Genomic DNA, 19600 nt, shown 5'->3' on the forward strand with positions numbered 1-19600 from the left:
CGTTGCTAGTTGGGTAAATTGTTTCTTTGTAAGATTCCCTCCACATCTCAGTAGTGTAATATGGGGAACACAGTGAATAACCGCGCAGGATGGGAGCAGCCACACCATGAACACAAGGGTAACCCATTATTTGAAACTGGCCACAGGAGCATGATTTGGTCATCAAATTCAATTCACCATCACCTTCTGGGTCTACCACACGAAATTCAAACTGTCCAAGAGGATGGACTTTCAAGTACCTTGCATCATCCGCAATGTCTGAGACATCTTTCTCATATATTTTTGCTAATTTGGATGTGCACTTCTCTACCTCCTCACGACGCGCAGCAAACCATGTCTGAATTGTGAAACGAATGAATTCCACAAAAGTAGTGACTGGGAAGGTTCTTGCGTCGCTGGTTTTGTTGTTGAAACTTTCAGCGTAGTTTCTTGTCATTACATTGTATCAATTCCTAGGAAAGTAAGCACGAGTCCACTTATCGAAGCCAATACCCTCGAGATATTGAGCTATGGCAGGATCCATTTGCTTTATATTGTTGAAGAACCTGTGAAATTTTGACTTCCGAAATGCATATGCCGCATTCCACATCTCCTTGTGACAGTGATCAATCTTGAACTTAGCGATTACATTCATACTTATGTGATGGTAGCATGCACCGTGGTAGGCATCAGGGAAGACTAACTCAAGAGCATGAATAATGCTAGCATGCCTGTCTGATACAAGAGCCAGATTATCAACAACTCCAATGGCTTCCTTCAATTTCATCATGAAATACTTCCAAGAAGCATGGTTCTCACTGTCAACAATCGTGAACGTAATTGGATAAATGTGGTTATTCGCATCCAATGCGACAGCACACAACATGTGGCCACCGTACCTTGACTTCAAGAAAGTGTTGTCCACACATATAACATGACGACATGATGTAAATCCCCTTCTACAAACTCCAAGTGAGAAGAAACAGTAAAGAAAGCGACCGTCGTTTATGACAAAATCAGTTATTGTACCTGGATTCTTTTGTTGCAGCATGTACAAGTAAGAAGGTAACTTGGAGTACGATTCTTCAGGTGTCCCCCTGACATAACCGAGTGCCTTCTCTCTGCATCTCCAGGCCTTCATATAACTCATATCGATCCCAAAATTATTCTTCATATCCTCATTTATGTTGTTTGCTGGGTAGCTAGTGCCATCAGTAGCATATTTGTTCTTGATAAGGTGCCCAATGACCCAAGGTGCTGCTTGACGGTGGTCTTTCTGTCGCAATTCTAGTGAGCAAGTATGTACACTATTATAAACAGTGATCTCAAACATCTCCGATCGCGCTACTTTTTTCCCTCTTATTCTCCAACCACAATTAGGATCCTTGCAGGTGATATACAACACATCAGTACCAGACTTCTTAACCATAAACTCAAAATTATTCTTCATTGCGAAGAGAGCCGCTTTGGTTTTCAAATCCATCTTGTTCTCAAAAGTCTTCCTAAGGTGTAGTTCTCCCAACGGTACACCGGATGAGGGTGATTCAGAATGACTAGAAGTCATGATATCTTCTTTTGTAAACATGGGAGCACTCCATTTTCTGTGATCTTCTGTTGAACGTATTGGAATGTTCCCTGTATATTTATATTCTGTTCCACCAAGACGACTAGAGCTGGTGCCATGTGTTCGATGTCCTTGACTTGGTGGGTTCACCTGTGCAATAGGACGTACTGGCTGTTCTTGTGCTTATTCTAGTTGCAAATCATCAGACATGTCAATTGGCACTTCTGCACTATAATATGCCTCTAAATTGTATCTAAGTCCTCATTATGTTCAGCTACTGGATCGTCATTCACATAAGGGTTGTACTCATACTGGTTGTCCCTCAGGTCACCAATAGGACATCCTAAACTGGCTGCTCCCTCAGGTCCGGGAGTGAAATATGGATTTGCAATGACAATCTTTTTAACAAGAGTGACACACAAGGCTAACCTTTCTTTAGATGTTACTCCTAACAATGCATGGACACCAAGATCACTTTCAACATGAACGGGTGTAAATGGTTGGTCGCCGCATGTGTAAGGAACCTCCAATTTCAACTTATACATCTGTTTATCGATTTTAAGTTCCTTGTGCAATATGTCAAAAAGTTGCAAGTTTGTTACGGTATCTGTTAGGAATGTGTCCTAAAAGCATGTAAAGACATTTGTTTTTTTGTGAATAAATAAATACAATGGTTTATTATTATTGTTATATTTAGATTGTTAAATTATTGTTTGAATAATTTTGTAAATATCAGAAAAATTCCATATTCATTATTGAGGATGTGATCTTGTATTAGTACGAGAGAATTAAGATCACATGAATTAATAAAAATAGTCAACAACAACAAATTAAAGTTCTGGAATTCTTTAATTGGAGTTGTAAGTACGGTTTACTGAGTATCATAATGATACAAATAATCTAGATTCGGATTATTGATGTGGAAAGACATCTCGGTAAATGTGCTTTATATAATATGATTATATATGACATGGACCGATATGCATTAAAGTTTTTATAAAAAAAAACCATTTAACAATAAAGAATTGTAATTCATATCATAACTGATGATCATTTATAGATCAACCTAAATCCTGAGTGTTCATGAACTCCTGTTCATGTTTATTAAATCTTTTGATTCATTCGTTAAAGTCTCTTCAAAGAATAAGGCTAATGACTTTTGTTTTGGAGATTTAATATCATGGATGGCTGGGAACATGTATCAATAATACGGAATCTAATCTTTCCTAACAGATCGTATATTAGTTCCCTTAAGGGTTAATTCTGGAACTGAATGATTTTGAGCTCAAATCTATAATTAGATTATAGATTAATTATTCACTAGTGAATTAATGGTACTTAAGGAATAAGAAGTAAATTAGAAAGGTAAAATGGTAATTCTTCCATTCTAATTTATGAACTAATTAATTAGAGGGTTGAACTATTGTAAGATGGTTATATCAATGGACGACTTAAGAAAAAATTTCTGTAAAAGTATATCTATAACATAAAGAGTACAATTCTGAATTTATAGTGGAGTAATATCAGAATTAATAAATTAACTATTATAATTAAAGAGTTTAATTATTTAGTTTATTTATTGGAGCTTAATGTTATAGGTCCATAGTCCCCGGAATGACTCAAACAATCACCGACAAAGGTAAATACAAAAATGGGCAAAAAAAAAAGGACTTATGTGATAAGTAAAATATTTTTCTATGTATCAAACATAATTATTGTTTAATTATGTGTAATTAATTAATTAAGAATTAATTAATTTAATTTTGAATTAATTTTTTTTTGGGATTTTTGGTATTTAAATAATAATAAAATTGGGAAAAATCGCATGTCATCATTGGCATGTGGTACACGTGTAGCATAGTGCACAGTCACTGTGCTACACGCATAAGAGACTGTAATCAGTTTCTAGGTTCCACAATTTTAGTTATTTAAATATTAAATAAATAATGAGATATTGTAATTTGATTAAAATATTATTATTTAAACAAAAATCTGATAACTGATTAGTTATTTTCAAATTGTTTAAAATAACAAAGATTTTATTTTAATATATTGGATATATTAAATATAAGATATAAGTTTTTTCAGAACGTAACTTTTCAGGGATAGAAAAATATCTAGAAATCTCTCTCAGAGAAAGAGAACAGTGAGACAAACAAAAGTCACTGTTCTTCACAAAACCTAGGTCCAAACTTTATTAGATCTCAAGTGTTGAGAACATCTGATATATAGTTTTTTTGCCTATTGTTTGTATGGCGAGCCCACACTCGTTCTTTGTGTGCTGAGAACATTTTGGAAGATCTTGGTGTGAGATCTCAAGGATTTAGCCATACAAAAAGATAGCAGCAAGGAAGGACTTGAGGTAATTTTTCTATTCATGTCTTTGATTCAATATATATATTCATGTGAAGAAGTAGATCTAGAAATCTTATGGGATTAAATTAACAATTTGATTGTTGTTTCGCTGCATATAATCTCTGATTTGATCAATAAAAACCAACAGTATCCTCCATCAGTATCACCATGCATTGAGGGTCCTTGAAAATCCACTTATTCCTTTGTAATTCCCAAACACCATTGTAGGATACAAAAACGTAGACAATGGAACCTGTGTTGAAAAAAAAACATTGAAATTGTCAAGAAAACTGTCAATTTTTTAGAAATTCATGAAAAAAGAACATTATTGAGCTTTATTGAGCTACAATCAAACGCTATCGAGTTACCATCGAGCTCTTATCGAGTTAGTATCGAGCTACAATTTCTTAAACCGAACATAAAACCTAACCAAAACCTTCATCGAACCCTATTGAGCTCCTATCGAGCACATATCGAGAAACACAACCACACTAAATATTCTAGGATCCAATTGAACCCTTATCGAGTTTCCATCGAGCTCAATCGAGCAACAAAATCTAAAACTATCGAGCTATAATCAAACTATATCGAGCAGCATCAAGCTCATAAAAGAACCTTCTTCTATATGCCATCGAGCTGCTATCGAACCGGTATCGAGCTCCTATCGAGCAGAAAAGTTGCAGAAAACCCAGAAAAAACCAGATCGGGGAATCTCTCTAAAAAACCCAAAAAACACACTAATATAGGCTCAGATCTGTTCAAAATAGCCAAAAAAATAATACCCAACACATAAAATGTATAATTTTATTACCCATGGCCCTCAAAATTAATGTTGCCTTTGATATTGACGACTTCACATAGACAATAAAGATGGCTAATAACGATTTTGGCAAGAAAATCATACACATCTGTAAGTTTTAGAAAGGATTTCATGAGAATGAGAGAGAGAGGGGGAGAGAGAGGGAAGAGAGAGGAAGAGAAAGTTTTAGGATATTTGATATAATAGGAGGGTATTTTAGGTATAAAATTAAAAAGATTAAGAGGGTGTTTGACACCTTAACTAAAAAAGTTTTTTGTTTTTAAAAGCTAAAAACTGTTTTTTGAAAACAAATTAGGGTGTTTGGCGTTGTTTTCAAAAAACAATTTTTAAAAACAAAGTTACAAAAAACAGAAAATTTTGAGAACAACAAAAAGTTGTTTTCTGTTGTTCTCAACAAATTTTTGTCTATCTTTTTTTTTTCTCATATCATTTATTTATTTATTATTATCTAACATCATTTATTATCACATAATTTTTCCTCTCATTAGTTTCTCTCTCATCACTTAATATATCCTCATTTTCTCTCTCATCATTTTTTCTCTCTCATCACTTTCTCTCTACTCATTTCTCTCTCTTCACTTTCCTTCTCATCACATTCTCTCTCATTTTTTCTTGGATCAATTTCTATTTCTTCAAATTTTCTCTCCTTACTTTCTTACTTCTTATTTTTCATCATTTTTTTCAAATTATTTTATTTAATTATTTATTACAAATTTTTTAAATATTTTTCTATTTGTAAATATATTTGTTAATATTTTATTTAAGATTTGAAAAAAATAAAACTAAAAAAATTATTTTTAGAAAACATTAACCAAACACATTTTATTTTTTGAAAACTACAAAAACAATTTTCTATTCTCATTTATGAAAATACAACTTTGAAAACAAAAAAACAGAAAATAATACCAAAAAGCCCTAACACATACTTGGAATTTTGAATAATATTAGTTATTATTTGTGAAATTTCCGTTTCAATATATTTGGGAAATTTTAACCAATGCTATTTATTCTATTTGGAGTGTCATCCTCAGCTCTGAAAGACACTGGTCTGCCACACTTTTCCCGCTCTCAAACAAAAGCATGCTCTACTGATTTAAGATTTTTTCATTTCTTTCTCTACACGCAATTTGTACGACCTATCGAAATGGAGGAAATCGATGAAACTGAAGCTGTCCCTCAGGTCCATTATCGACTCATCGCCTCATACTTGCTTCTTACTTTTTCGCCTTCCTGTTTGGATTCTGGGAAAACGTAAGGAAAATACTTGAAAATGATCGATTTAGGATATACATTAGCATTGTGGAAATTTAGGAGAGTATACAAAATTGAGGCAAACATGAGAAATGTTTCTATATTTGGTTCAATTTAGCTCGAGATATTTGTTTTGTAATGAATAGAATCAGTTAGATTATAATTTGATTTGTACCTTTGTCTCCTGCCTATCTATTACATATTTGAATCTAGGAAGAGACAAAGGAATGATTTGAGTTCTTGATCTTGATTGTAGGTGTACATGGCATGCATTCAACATGGCCATCGGTGAGATTCCTTTTACCATAGTCTTTTACTGTTTTGAAACTTTTCAATTGGGAAGTTAGAAGCTACCTTCAGAATTGAAGAGTGTTAATGGTTTGTGGCGGAAAGGCCATTATTATCTTACAGCTCCAAACCATCCAATCACCCCACCTGACGATCAGATCCTTGTAGTACATAGTTTCAGTTGTATGATGTGTTTTTGGTACTTGTTTTAGTTGTGAACTTCCTTCCATAATATAAAATGACTGCTAGATTTTTGGTAAAACTAGGCACGAAAACACACTGAAAGTTTTTGGATGACTTGGCAAAACGTTATTTTCAGAGTTGGAGTATCTTATTATGATTCGAGTATTCGGCAACTTAATGTGGTGGAGGTCTGGGAAGACGGAAACACTGACTTTCCATTGATAGATTTGAGTAAGAATTTCATGTTGTTTGTTGAGGGAGTTTATTAGTTGTTCTCAATTTATCTGGTGTAATCTTTTTGTTGTTAATTTGGGTTTTGTTTTATTTCTTGTACATGTTTTTGGTTGTAACAGTGAAATATCAAGCTAAGCCTCTGATCATCTACTCAAGCAGCAAAAGTGAAGAATCCCTCTTGTCCGCTTTACAGCGAAGTGGTAAGTGCTGCATTATACAGCCTAACAATTTAAGCCGTTTAGTTTGTTTAGTGTGAAGTTTTGCAGATGGAACAAATGAGACTCCTATGGTGAAGCTTGTGAAAAGTTCCACATTCAGTTATGAGCAAGCATGGCATAGGTATGTCCATTGATCTACTAACACATTTTGGGGTTTTACCGATGCCAAAAAATAAAAAAGAAGGAAAAAAAAAGTTGGACATTTAGGGTTGAGTAGTCTTAGAATTATTTCAGTGTTTAAAGCTAAGCTGTTGGTACTTTTTAAAAATATTTGGATTAACTGTTGTTAAATGAAAAAAAATTCTTTTACATCATATTATCGTGATGCCTTTTCATGATTCAATCCCATGTAGTAATAACTCCAAGCTTTCACACAAACTTGCTTGTTAATTGTTAGATCCACTTATTTATTTCAAAATTCCTTGAAAAAAACCATAGTAGGGTAGGGTCTACTCTCAAACCACCATGTCAACCTCTTGGCTCCCAAATTTTGAGAAACAAATAGGGCAAATGTTTCAATTATTTATTTTCAAAGTTTTTGAGAATAATATCTGTGTCAGTGTTTGTGGTATTGTTATGAAAAACGTTAAAATGAATATGATTCAATTGTGATCATACTCTTTCTCATTTACAGATTAATATACCTTCGTGTAACTGGAATGGATGACGGGCTAAACATCAAGGAGAGGATTTGTTATGTAAGTTGGGAAGTTTTGCTGTTCTTCTGTTTCTGGTCATTTGTTCCTTGAGTCATGATCAGCCCAAATTTTCACCCTATGTGTATTGTTATCATAATTCCACTGTTTATGAAATTTGTAAATGACATATTATTGCATGCCACATGATGACACAGACTTGTTCCAATCGCTACTGCAATACAATTTTGAAAACACTTCTAAAAAGCATAAGCCAGTTCTGTTCCATACCATTTTTGGTGTTCTCTATGAATAGCGAGGCATCGTCTATTTATGTACTAATACTTATGCTAACTTTTTTCTTTTCTTTTTCTTCTTGGCGGCAGCAGCCCCAAAATTTTGTTGTCTTAGAACATCTTATTTTTGGGAACATAATCAAATAATATTTTTTACTCCGGTCCTCCAATTTGTGGCTTAGTTGTTTTCTCATTTATTGCAGTTGAGTTCTATGATGGATATGGGAAGTGATATTCAAGTTCGTGCAAGTGGGGGTCTTCTTGCCATATTAGAGAATGAAAGGATTGTAGATACTCTAGAGCAAAAGGAATGTGGGAATGCATCAATTACGATAGATTCTGTTGTCCAAATTTCATTGTATCCCTCTATGGTCTTTAATACTTTGCTCTCTGTATTCTTTTCAATATTTAATTAAGCATGTAGAATTTGGAATTTAATGTAATCCTTTACATAATTAATAGAAACAATTTTCTCAAACTTGATGCTGCCGCTCACGAGGCATTGCAGATATTCCAAACTGACAAGCATCCAAGCCATATGGGCATTGGAAAAGCTAAAGAGGGGTAAATAATGACTAATTATTCTTAAAATGTTTTCTTGCAAAAGATCTATGTGCTGACAATTTTTTAACTGCAGGTTCTCTGTGTTTGGCATGATGAATAAGGTTTGTATTGTTAATGTTGTTAAATTTATTTGGTTTCCTTATATTTTTAGCTAAGTTTCTTTTTTATTTATAGTGTGTGACACCAGCAGGGAGACGTCTCTTGAGGTAATGGCAAAAGAAGCTTATGATGATAATAAAGTGATTCCACTCTAAATTGTTGCTTTTTTAACTTTTTTTTTTCATATAGAAACTGGTTTTTGAGGCCAATACTAGACTTCGACAATTTGAACAGCCGTCTCAATGGTGTATCCTTCCATTATTTAACCAAATTAGAATTGCATATACTCTTCATTCAAATTCAGCATGAGGTTACAAAAGGGAACGGTATTATGGTAAAGCATCATGACACTTGACTTGGTTAAAGATGATTTGGCTGCTGGCATGGAGTGCATTATGAATTAAACATCAATAGCACTGGTGACTGAAGAGGTTCAGTTTAGTATAACATGATAATATTGAAGAATCGATATCTGACTGATTTCTTTGTTTACTATTATAAACTATTTCCTTAATAGTATTAAGATATCATTCTTTTTTTCTTCTGAAGAACTGATGCTTTCCTTACGTGAAACTCTAAAATCCGTAAAGGACGTTCCTCACATACTCAGGGTACCATCATTTCTTATGAATATTGTTCCTTGTCGATTTTCTGTAATATTTTTTTTCTTATAATTCAAATATTGATAATTTATCCTATTGGTACAAGGTCAGTGTTTACTTTCTATGGTAGTATATTTTTCCTTGCTCACGTTTAGTGGACTCTTTGGATGCTGGCTTTTCTTATATATTGTGAAAATATTTGTAATTACGACACTTGCTTTATCAATAATTTATTTTCCCTCATCATTATCCTTTTACTCATATCGCCTTTTTCTTTTTGTTTCATTTTGAAGTATGTAAAGATTTTCCTTTCTTTTTTGATTGAAGAAATTCAACTCTCCAAGCTCCATATGTGCAATTGCTGATTGGACTGCTTTTTTGAAGGTAGGATAGGAATAGTTCAATTTCCTAAGCACTGTATCTAATATCTTATCTTTCCCAGTATTTATTTTACTCTTGTATCTTTTGACACAATTTATAGTACTCTGTAGAGTGTTTGCTCACTGTTGCATGTGAACAAGATATTTGAAGTAGGCATTTCTGAGAGTCTTCAAGAGCATGCAAGTTACTTGAGTTTGGATATTATTGAGAAGGTACTAATTATTTTATCTTTTGCATAATCTTACATTTTTTTTGGTAAAATAAATCTTACGCTCTAATGTGTTTGTGTTCTTGTTCTAAATACTTCTAATAAATTTGTTTCCAGGCTAGTTCAAGCATTACAACGGAGCTTGCCTATGTCTATGAATTAGTTAGTCTATCGTACTATTTTAGTAACTTGAGATATTAGCCAGCAAGTGCTTTGTTTATTCTATTGCATTTTATGTCCCAAGGTTTATGAATTCTTTTTAACAGACCTCTTCATTCTTGAGTTAATGTGGAAGCATTCGTCGTTATTTTGATATACTCTATGTGAACATCATGAAAGTTGTGCCCCTTCTATTGTTTATATTCTTAAATTTGATATTTACTTGTAGGTAATTGGTGTTCTTGATGTTAGTAGAAGTAAACAGAAGGGTTATGAGACAATAGTGAAAGAAGGTTTCTGCGATGAGGTTAGCATTCGGTGAATTTCTTACCCTTGTTACCTCTAGGCTTATAGAGTTCAGGGCTTGTTCTATATTCTTCCATACATTTGGAATTAACATTCCAATGAAATTGATGGAGAAGATAACTAATATAAGATTCAGACATTTAAATTTAATATTTTATATGTTTCATGAAATAAGGTGTTCATGTGTCTAATTTATGCCATTCAAGTTATTTGTTTAATGTCTGTGATTTGATTTTTTTTTTGTTTGAAAACTGACCTATTTTAATATAGTTGGATGAGCTGAGGCAAATATATGAGGAATTGCCAGAGTTTCTGGAAGAGGTAATTGCAATAGAAGTCATTTAAGCAGGAAAATATGAGATGGAGATTCAATCTACAAATAAGTTATTTATTTTTTTTGCAATTAAATTAATTATAACAGTGTCTTGCAGGTGACATCAGTTGAACTTGCAAGATTCCCTCAGTTGTGTAAAAGCAACCTTGCTCCTTGTATTGTTTACATTAACCAGATAGGTTGGTCAACATTTCCAGCATATGTATAGTAACTTATGATAAGCATTAGTAATTTACTTATTTTCCTTTGAAATAGAATCAGTGATAATTATTGTGCCATGAAACTGTGTAAAATAATCCAAATCTAAATAGAATCACTATTTAGAGTGAGACTTGGAAGTAAATGTTTATCATTTGCTCACATTTCCAGTTAGTCCTAAAATGGGATAAGCAGTTGGTTGTGTTGGGCTTGGTTTATAAGGATAAAGAATTGAGCTAGTCTGGTCAGTTGCTAACTCCAAACTCATCACATTTGGTATCATAGCAGACCATATGTAGGGTCAACCTTGGTTTATAACATCCCATCCACTCAATATCGTAATCTTTTTGGTTGGTTGCATGAAGCCCTCACCATACTGCGTTGAGTCTATAGTATAGATTGTGTGTCAACCATCTGATTGTGTTGATGTTAACATGCCCATTCACATTTTTATTTTTTCATATTTCACATTTTCTGCTTTAAGTTAATTAATATCGTTAACTAGTACCCATTTCTTCTCTTTTTTGGCCCTTATTTTTGTAGGATACTTGCTTTGCATTATGGAAGAACAAATTGATGATATTACCCTAGAGAAAATTCAATATTTTGTGTTTGCTGTAAGTTGATTAATGCTTGCATAATTTAGATTGTTTATCTATAGCTAGCACATATAACTGACTATGGCTTGTAAAAGCAGTTTTCTGATGTGGATGGGGAAACTAAAAGATTCTTTTATCGTACCCCAAAGACACAAGAATTGGATAACCTGCTTGGAGATATTTATCACAAAATACTAGGTATTTCCTGGCTAATGCTTTATTTTTTGACCTTACTCTCTCCTTCCCTCTGAAATTTACATAAATTTCCTCATGAATTATCCCGTTAATAATGTGTAGTCTGTCAAACAATTTAAACAAAATCATTTGTTTCCCAAACTCTTGCAAGCTACAGCTGTTCATTCTGTGGTATAACTATATAGATAGATTATACAGTGATTTCAGTGTTTGGACATAAAAATATAGTAGATTTTGTCGTTCTATCTCTATGCTCTATGTTTTAATATCTTCTTTATATTTTGTTCAATTTACAACTTTACTGATGAAGACATGGAAAGGGCAATTATTAGAGATTTGGTGTCTCATATACTACTATTCTCAAGACATCTGCATGAGGCTGTGAATTTTACGGCTGAACTTGATTGGTGAGAATTACTTTAACCAACTTCACTCACTTCCAGTATCCTTCCCCCTTAATATTTACCTCTATTCATTTCTGTTGTAAATATAAATTTAAAATGAGCTCCAATCTTCTTGTGGATTTTAGCTTGTTATCATTGGCACTGGTTGCTCGTCAGAACAATTATGTTAGGCCTACTTTGACAGAAGAGAACTTACTTGATATACAAAATGGAAGGTAAAAATTGTCTGGTTTAATTTCATCAAAGTCATTATTTAATCCTCAAAAAGCTAGGTGTTATCCTAATTATCTATAAGGTACCAAGAGACAATTCCATTTTCAGACATGTTTTGCAGGAAATGACAGTAGATACATTTATTCCCAATGACACAAAGATTCAAAATGAAGGTAAGTTGTAAATGGTATTATATACCTGGCATATTGAATCGTCTTGCTAACTTTTATGGTTGCCTTTCAGGGAGAATAAATATCATCACTGGTCCTAATTATTCAGGGAAAAGCATCTACATAAAACAGGCAAGATATTTATATAAACTTTTCTTTTTAGAAACAGCAAGTGGATGCAATGAACTCCAATGTAGCACTTTACAACAACTTTATTTTCTAGGTGGCTTTAATTGTTTTCCTTTCGCACATTGGAAGCTATGTACCAGCAGAGGCTGCTACTGTGGGGTTAACTGATAGGTGTGATGTTTTACAGACATTTTTAATTTGATAGCATATTGTTTATAGAAAGAAAGTGGCAACCCATCTTGGAATAGTTATTTTAATATGAAAATCACCAAACTTACTGTAGTTTCTACTAAACGTTATGAGTTATAACAGAATATTTTGTGCCATGGGAAGCAAACTTATGACTGCAGAGCAGTCAACATTTATGATTGATTTGCATCAAGTAGGAACAATGCTAAGGTATACTCATAAGAGACTGTTTAAGTATCTTCTCACTACCATTTCAAAATATGTGGTTTTCATCAAAGTTTACTTGGTAGCTAGTAGATAGTTTGGCACCTCTCAAATAAACCCCTAGGTTTAGAAATTCTCAAGGACTGCAAGTACAAGTGTCAAGAGTTTATTTGTTTTAGGAATAAATAAATAAATCATATTTTCTTCAAGAATTCTACTACATAGTTCAGTAAATTTAACAGGCAAGCAACCTCACGATCATTGTGTTTATTGGACGAATTTGGAAAAGGTACTCTTACAGAAGGTTAGTATCTCCAAAATTGTAAACTTCCATTTACAAGCTACAGATTTTTTAGTGGCAGGATTAAAGATAATAATATGTATTGCATTTTGCTTCTTGATATTGTTTCAGATGGCATTGGTTTGCTTGGTGGAACTATAAGTCACTTTGTCTCGTTCGAGGAACCCCCAAAGGTTTCTTTTGGTTGTTGCCTATTTCATGCAGATTGCATATAGTTTGGTTTGAAATTTCTCATCACAAGCAACATGCATCATATCATTGAATGCATATTAATCCCTTTTGTTTCATCTTTTAATTATCCCTTAGAAATTGACAAGTATATCACTTAGCCTTTCCTCAAAAGGAGTCATCTTTGTTCAGTATACAAGGATCACTTCGTGTATACAGATGAAGAAAAGTTATTACTTAATAATATTATCCATGCTGATTAATTTGCAGGTTCTGGTGTGCACTCATTTGACTGAGTTATTTGACAAGAATTGCTTACCAAAAGTATGCATCCTTGTGAAATTACAGCATAGGTCGCATGGTATTTGTACATCATCAAAAGTGAAATTTTCTTCCTTTTCTTATTGCAGTTTGAGAAAATCAAATTTTACACCATGAGTGTGCTCAGGCCTGACAATAACTCAACAAATACTGGCGATGTTGTATTTTTATATCGGTATGTGTCCTCTCTCTTACATTTGCATTACTGTAGAAATATTAGAATAGAAAATATATTTGTTAGGATCCAAAATTAATGTTTAGAATATTGTTTTTTTTATTTATTTCCTTGTATAGATATTTTATTATTCATTGTCCTAGTTTTTTAGGATATTCTGTTCACAACAGAATAAGAGGATTGGTTCCTATTCTTACTGTATATATCTATAGTTTTGTAAACATATTTTCATATAATAGAATTACTCGGTAAAGTTCTACATGGTATCGGAGCTAATCTCTTCCTAATCTGAACCCTAATCTCTTCCATGCCGTTTTCCTCATCAATCCATTTGACCTCAATGGCTTCTCCTACTGATTCCATTCCAGTCGACTCTTTGTCCTCAGAAAGTCAATCCAAGTTAGATCCTATTGTCACAACTACTCCAAATCCTTCCCATGTCCTTGATAGTTCTCTCCCAATCATCTGCCACAACTCAGCGGCCAAAACTACCTGCAATTGTCTCATTCTGTCATCATGTACATCTCCGGCAAAGGGAAGGATAAATACCTCACTGCTGTAGTTGTGGAGCCCAAGGAAGTGGATCCTACCTTACGTCGATGGAAAGCCGAGAACAATATGGTAATGTCTTGGTTAATCAACTCTATGCTTCCTGAGATTGGAGAGAATTTTCTCCTTTATCGGTCTGCCCAAGCCTTTTGGGAGGCAGCTTGTGATACCTACTCAAGTTCTGAAAACACTTTGGAACATTTTGAAACATAAACCAAACTATTTGAACTCAAACAGGGAGACTCTAATATCACACAGTACTATAATACACTCACGTTTTTGGAAACAACTTGATATGTTTGAAGTGTATTCTTGGAAGTGTCCAAGTGATGCTGCCCTATACAAAGAAATTGTTGAGAAAAAAGGACATATATTTTTATTAGGGCTGAATAAGGACCTTGATCAGGTCAGGGGAAAAATTATGAGTCTCAAACCTTTTCCTTCCATCCGTGAAGTTTTCTCTGAAGTCAGAAGGGAGGAAAGCCGCAACAAGTTGATGATGCCAGACTCAATAGTGCACTCTGATGGATCTGCGGTGCTCACTCATTTCTCCTCTCAAGATGACAGAACTCGAAAGGGCAGACCTTGGTGTGATCACTGCAAACGACATGGCCACGTTCGTGACACTTGCTAGAGGATTCACGATAAGCCCGCGAATTGGAAACCTCGACCAAGACCTCACCAAGGGCGTGCTAATGTGGCTGCCACTGCTGAAGGAACATCCAATGAGGTCAGTTCTACCTTAAAGGATCAAATTGATGCATTGCAAAAGCTTCTTGGACAGATGATTCAACAGAAGCAGCCCAATCTACCTTCAGTCGAGACTAATGTCAGCTTAATGAGTCCACTTGGCACAACATCTCACGCATTTGCTGCTCATTCCATCAAAAGTCCTTGGATTGTCGACTCCTAGGCTTCTGATCACACGACAAGTGATTTAAAAGTCTTCACCACCTTCAAGCTATGTATTCATTCCCACACTGTCCGAATTACTGATGGATCCCTTTCCAAAGTATTAGGGACTGGATCTGTAAAATTATTAGATGATCTTCTTCTCTCATTTGTTCTCTTTGTCCCTAAATTACGTTGCAATCTTCTATCCATTAGCAAACTCGCTAAAGATCTTAAATGTGTGACTAAATTCTATCCTGCCATTTGTGAATTTCAGGTTGGGAGCTCGGGGAAGGTGATTGGCAGTGCTAAGATGCATGATGGTCTTTATCTTCTCAAGGACACTTTTGCAAATAAACAAGTTTAGCTGTGTTTATAATTCTGGTTTTAAGTATGTTTTCAATTTTGTTTCTATTCCTAGTGAAAGTCTTGTTATGTTATGGCATTTTCGTCTTGGACATCCAAGCTTTGGTTATTTTCAAAACCCTTTTCTTCACTTGTTTATCAATAAAATGTCAAATTTTTTTCATTGTGAAGTGTGCCAACTTGCAAAACATACTCAAAATATTTATTCAAGTACTTCTTACAAACCTTCACAACCTTTTTCAATGATACATAGTGATATTTGAGACCTTCACGGGTAAAAAATATTAATGGCTCTAGATGGTTTGTCTCCTTCATTGATGATCATACTCGAACAACATGGACTTTTCTCATGAAATAAAAATACTACATCCATTTTTAAAATATTCCATTCCATGATTCAAAATCAATTCAAACAAAAAATTAAAATTTTGAAAACTGACAATGGGAATGAGTATTTTGACTCCATTCTTGGTCTTGTTGGATCAAGGAATTATTCATATTAGTTCATGTGTTGATACTCCTCAGCAGAATGGAGTGGCTGAGAGTAAAAACAGACATCTTCTAGAAGTTTCACGAGCTATTATGTTTTCAAATAATGTCCCTAAACAGTTTTGGGGGGAAGCATTACTTACAGCCACCTACCTAATTAATCGCATGCCTAGTCGAGTGTTACAGTTCAACACTCCACGAAACTTGTTGCTGGCCACATATCCTCATATCTCAACTTCTCCTTAGAGTTACCACTCAAAATTTTCGGCTGCCTTACAAGATCAAAACTTGATCCAAGATCAAAACAAGATCAAAACTTGATCCAAAGTCTCATAAATGTCTTTTTCTTATTGGCTATTCTAGCATTCAGAAGGGATATAAATGTTAGTCTTCGGTTACAAAAAGAGTCTACAACACTATGGATGTCACTTTTTTTTAACACCAATCTTTCTTTCCCAAGTCTGATATTCAGGGGGCACATTCGAGGGAATATCAGCTCTGGGAAACTCTTCAGGATAATCAAGCTGCATTTCCACAGCCTGTTCAAACTCCTACTATTCCAACTCAACCTATTGCTCCAACTCAACGTGTTTTATCAAAATCAGCTGATCATTCTTTGCTCATTCAACCAAATCTGAGTCCAGCCAGCCAGCTCGTCCTCCTCTCTTTTCATAAACAATCCGTCCTACTATTGTTGATGATCTAGATTTACCTTTTGCTCATCAGAAGGGTGTTAGAACTTGCACTAGTCATCCTATAGAAAAGTATGTTACTTATGGTAAACTAACTCTTATGTACCGAGCCTTTGTCTCCTCTTGATCATGTTCAGATTCCTACAAGCCTCTATGAGGCCTTAAAAGATCCAAAATGGAAGATTGCAGTCAATGAAGAAATCAATGCCCTTGAGAAAAATTGTACATGGGTCCTCATTGAGTTGCCTCACTTCACGGAAAACAAGCAATTGGGTGTAAGTGGATTTTTTCATTAAAATATAATTCAGATGAGAGTGTAAATAGATTCAAGACTTGGTTAGTTGCCAAGGGTTTCACTCAATCATACGGTGTTGACTATCAAGAGACTTTTGCTCCTGTTGCCAAACTTAACACAGTAAGAGTTCTGTAATCACTTGCTGTGAATTGTAAAAAATGCTTTTCTAAATGGAAAACTTGAAGAAGTTTATATGGAGATTCCACCAGGACTGGAGAAACATTCCAGTGGTCGAGTAGTATGCAAACTTCTCACATCTCTTTATGACTTGAAGCAGTCACCTCAGACATGGTTTGATAAGTTTGCAAAGTCGGTTGTGAAGAATGGATACACTCATTGCCAGACTGATCATACCTTGTTTGTATAGTTTTCTCCAATAGGGAAGCTGACTATTCTCATTGTATATGTAGATGACATAATCTTAACTGAAGATGACTCAGGTGAAATTTTGAATCTCAAAAAACTTCTTGCATCAGAATTAGAGATCAAAGATCTAGCACATCTCAAATATTTTCTTGGGATGCAGGTAGCCCGATCTAAAGATGGAATTGTTATATCTCAACAAAAGTATATTCTGCACCTATGTATTTTCTTGGTTACTGCACCTATGTATGGGGTAATCTCGTTACTTGGCGCAGCAAAAAGCAGTCTGTGGTTTAAAGGAGTAGTGCAGAGTCAGAATATTGTGCATTGGCCCTAGGTATATGTGAAGGGATGTGGATTAAAAGGCTAATGAATGAGTTGAGAGTTGACTCTTCCGAGGGTTTTAAAATGCACAGTGATAGTCAATTGCTATTAGCATTGCTAAGAATCTTGTTCACCATGACAGAACAAAACATGTTGAAATAGGCAAACATCCTAACAAAGGCCTTACCAAGAACCAATTTTGAAGAATTCAATTTCAAGCTAGGTTTGTGTAATATACACAACTTAACTTGAGGGGGAGTGTAGAAATATTAGAATAGAAAATATATTTGTTAGGATCCAAAATTAATGTTTAGAATATTGTATTTTTTATTTCTTTCCTTGTATAGATATTTTATTTTCATATAATAGAATTACTCAGTAAAGTTCTATAATTACCATGGATGAAACTTAATTTTTGGTATTTAAAATACCTCATTTCATCCGTCTATGTTATTGGCTTGCCCTACTGAGGTTAGTGGACGTGCGTGCCACGGAATAATTTGTTGATATGTAGTTTCACTTCTGTTGACTGCACAGTACATTTTCCCATTAATGGCTAGTGGATTGTTATGTTTCTGTGTCAAACCAGTTGAACTGTAGGTTAGCCTTGCTAATCAACCATAGAGCCAACATACCCCCTTTAATCTACTTCTTGTGATGTAAATGTTAGATCTCATTTAAATTTGAAGGAGTTTTTGCTTCTAATTGTTTCTACTATTGTTTTTTTTTTGGTTGCAGGCTAGTTCCTGGTTATGCACTTCTTAGCTATGGTGAGTCCAAACTTGTGTATTTATGTTATTGTAGAGATACCTTTAGTACTGCTTACTGGAAACCTTCATTCGAAGTCATGAGGGTGTTGTGCATTTTGCAGGACTGCACTGTGCTCAACTTGCTGGTAAACTGAATGATCATTGGAGCATAAACCATTTATTATTGATTCCATTGATTCTTCTGGTTGCTTTTCCTTTTCTATCAAGTCCCAATTCTTTTAAGATCCATTGGGAAAATGTCAATGTGGAACTAAGTGGAAGCATGATTTGGTAAATCTGATCCCTAATATGCCATGTATTTTCACCATCCCTTACATTTTTCATTGAACACAAACAAGATTCAGTAACACAAACTTGATAAAGTCTGTTGGCTTAAGTCTGGATTTATTTCTACGGATCCCTTTCTCGTTATACTGTAACTATTTTCAGTCGATTCTACTTTCGGCTAGGTGCGACTGGCTTCCAAATTTTACAGGGGACTGAGTTCATTTCTTGTGCAGGCGTCCCAGAGGAAGTTATTAAGAGGGCAGCATCTTTGTTGGAATCTATTGGACAAAATAAGCATGTTGAGCGATTGTGCAATGAAAATATATCTGCCCAAGATCAAGTATACATGGTAATAATTCAAAAAAAGGACCTTAAATACGATACTTGGATAAATATTATACTTAGGTTCTTGTATGATTTCATTATTCCTTCCTATATAAATTTCAGAAAGCAGTGGACAAGATGTTGGCGTTTGATGTTTACAATGGAGATCTAAGCCTTTTTTTCCAGAATACTTTTACATCTTAGTTCTAAAGGCGTTGAAGGTGACCTCTTAATGCATGTATTTGTTTTAACAAAAATAGAATTTAAATTCTTTAGATACTTTTCTTCTACTTCGAGACTTTTGTTTTTGGCAGGAAAACCTGTGATTTAGTTTGCAAAAAAGTCCTTAAATGACATAATTGTGAACATCGCAAGGGGAGATGGAACACAAGGGCAGTTTTTAGGCTTTCTCTGCTATAGTGGATGACATTATTACTTTTCCCATCGTATCTATAGAAAGGTCAAATAATTAAGCTTTTATTGACTCACAAAAAGTCTTACTAGAAACTTGTACGAAATTTTTTCCTC

At 34.3% G+C, this 19600-nt stretch overlaps 1 protein-coding gene across 9 annotated transcripts; it reads left to right on the forward strand.

Annotated features, from left to right (window-relative positions):
- Nucleotides 1–5737: 5737 nt before the first annotated feature.
- Nucleotides 5738–19440, forward strand: LOC133782398 (DNA mismatch repair protein MSH5). 9 transcript variants are annotated; one of them, XM_062221696.1, is made up of 35 exons: nucleotides 5738–5898; nucleotides 6226–6257; nucleotides 6577–6671; nucleotides 6794–6874; nucleotides 6941–7013; nucleotides 7527–7590; nucleotides 8027–8181; nucleotides 8286–8387; nucleotides 8461–8488; nucleotides 8562–8593; nucleotides 8676–8733; nucleotides 9011–9097; nucleotides 9416–9472; nucleotides 9580–9681; nucleotides 9795–9839; nucleotides 10066–10143; nucleotides 10413–10463; nucleotides 10574–10655; nucleotides 11218–11291; nucleotides 11372–11471; nucleotides 11779–11875; nucleotides 11998–12087; nucleotides 12194–12258; nucleotides 12329–12387; nucleotides 12479–12555; nucleotides 12697–12783; nucleotides 13020–13081; nucleotides 13190–13251; nucleotides 13517–13570; nucleotides 13657–13742; nucleotides 18450–18481; nucleotides 18583–18606; nucleotides 18982–19097; nucleotides 19196–19293; nucleotides 19387–19440. In XM_062221696.1, exons 1-34 carry the CDS (start codon nucleotides 5863–5865, stop codon nucleotides 19274–19276), a joined length of 2424 nt encoding a protein of 807 aa, XP_062077680.1. In that variant the 5' UTR covers nucleotides 5738–5862; the 3' UTR covers nucleotides 19277–19293; nucleotides 19387–19440. The 9 variants fall into 9 exon arrangements, 7 of the variants coding, with proteins under 7 accessions (XP_062077680.1, XP_062077678.1, XP_062077683.1 ...); XR_009870482.1 differs by lacking the exon at nucleotides 19387–19440 and having other exon boundaries at nucleotides 18583–18751; XM_062221694.1 differs by having other exon boundaries at nucleotides 19196–19440.
- The last annotated feature ends 160 nt before the right edge of the window (nucleotides 19441–19600 follow it).

Source organism: Humulus lupulus, chromosome 6 (genome assembly GCF_963169125.1).
Source record: "Humulus lupulus chromosome 6, drHumLupu1.1, whole genome shotgun sequence".
In the NCBI taxonomy this organism is placed as follows: domain Eukaryota; kingdom Viridiplantae; phylum Streptophyta; class Magnoliopsida; order Rosales; family Cannabaceae; genus Humulus; species Humulus lupulus.

What these genes read in the sequence shown, in the direction of transcription:
- LOC133782398 (XM_062221694.1), top strand. Translation starts at nt 5,863, where the DNA reads ATGGAGGAAATCGATGAAACTGAAGCTGTCCCTCAG. An exon ending in AAACTGAAGCTGTCCCTCAG is followed by an intron (nt 5,899 to 6,225) that starts GTCCATTATCGA and finishes TCTTGATTGTAG; the next exon opens with GTGTACATGGCATGCATTCA. An exon ending in ACGTTCCTCACATACTCAGG is followed by an intron (nt 9,098 to 9,415) that starts GTACCATCATTT and finishes TTTTGATTGAAG; the next exon opens with AAATTCAACTCTCCAAGCTC.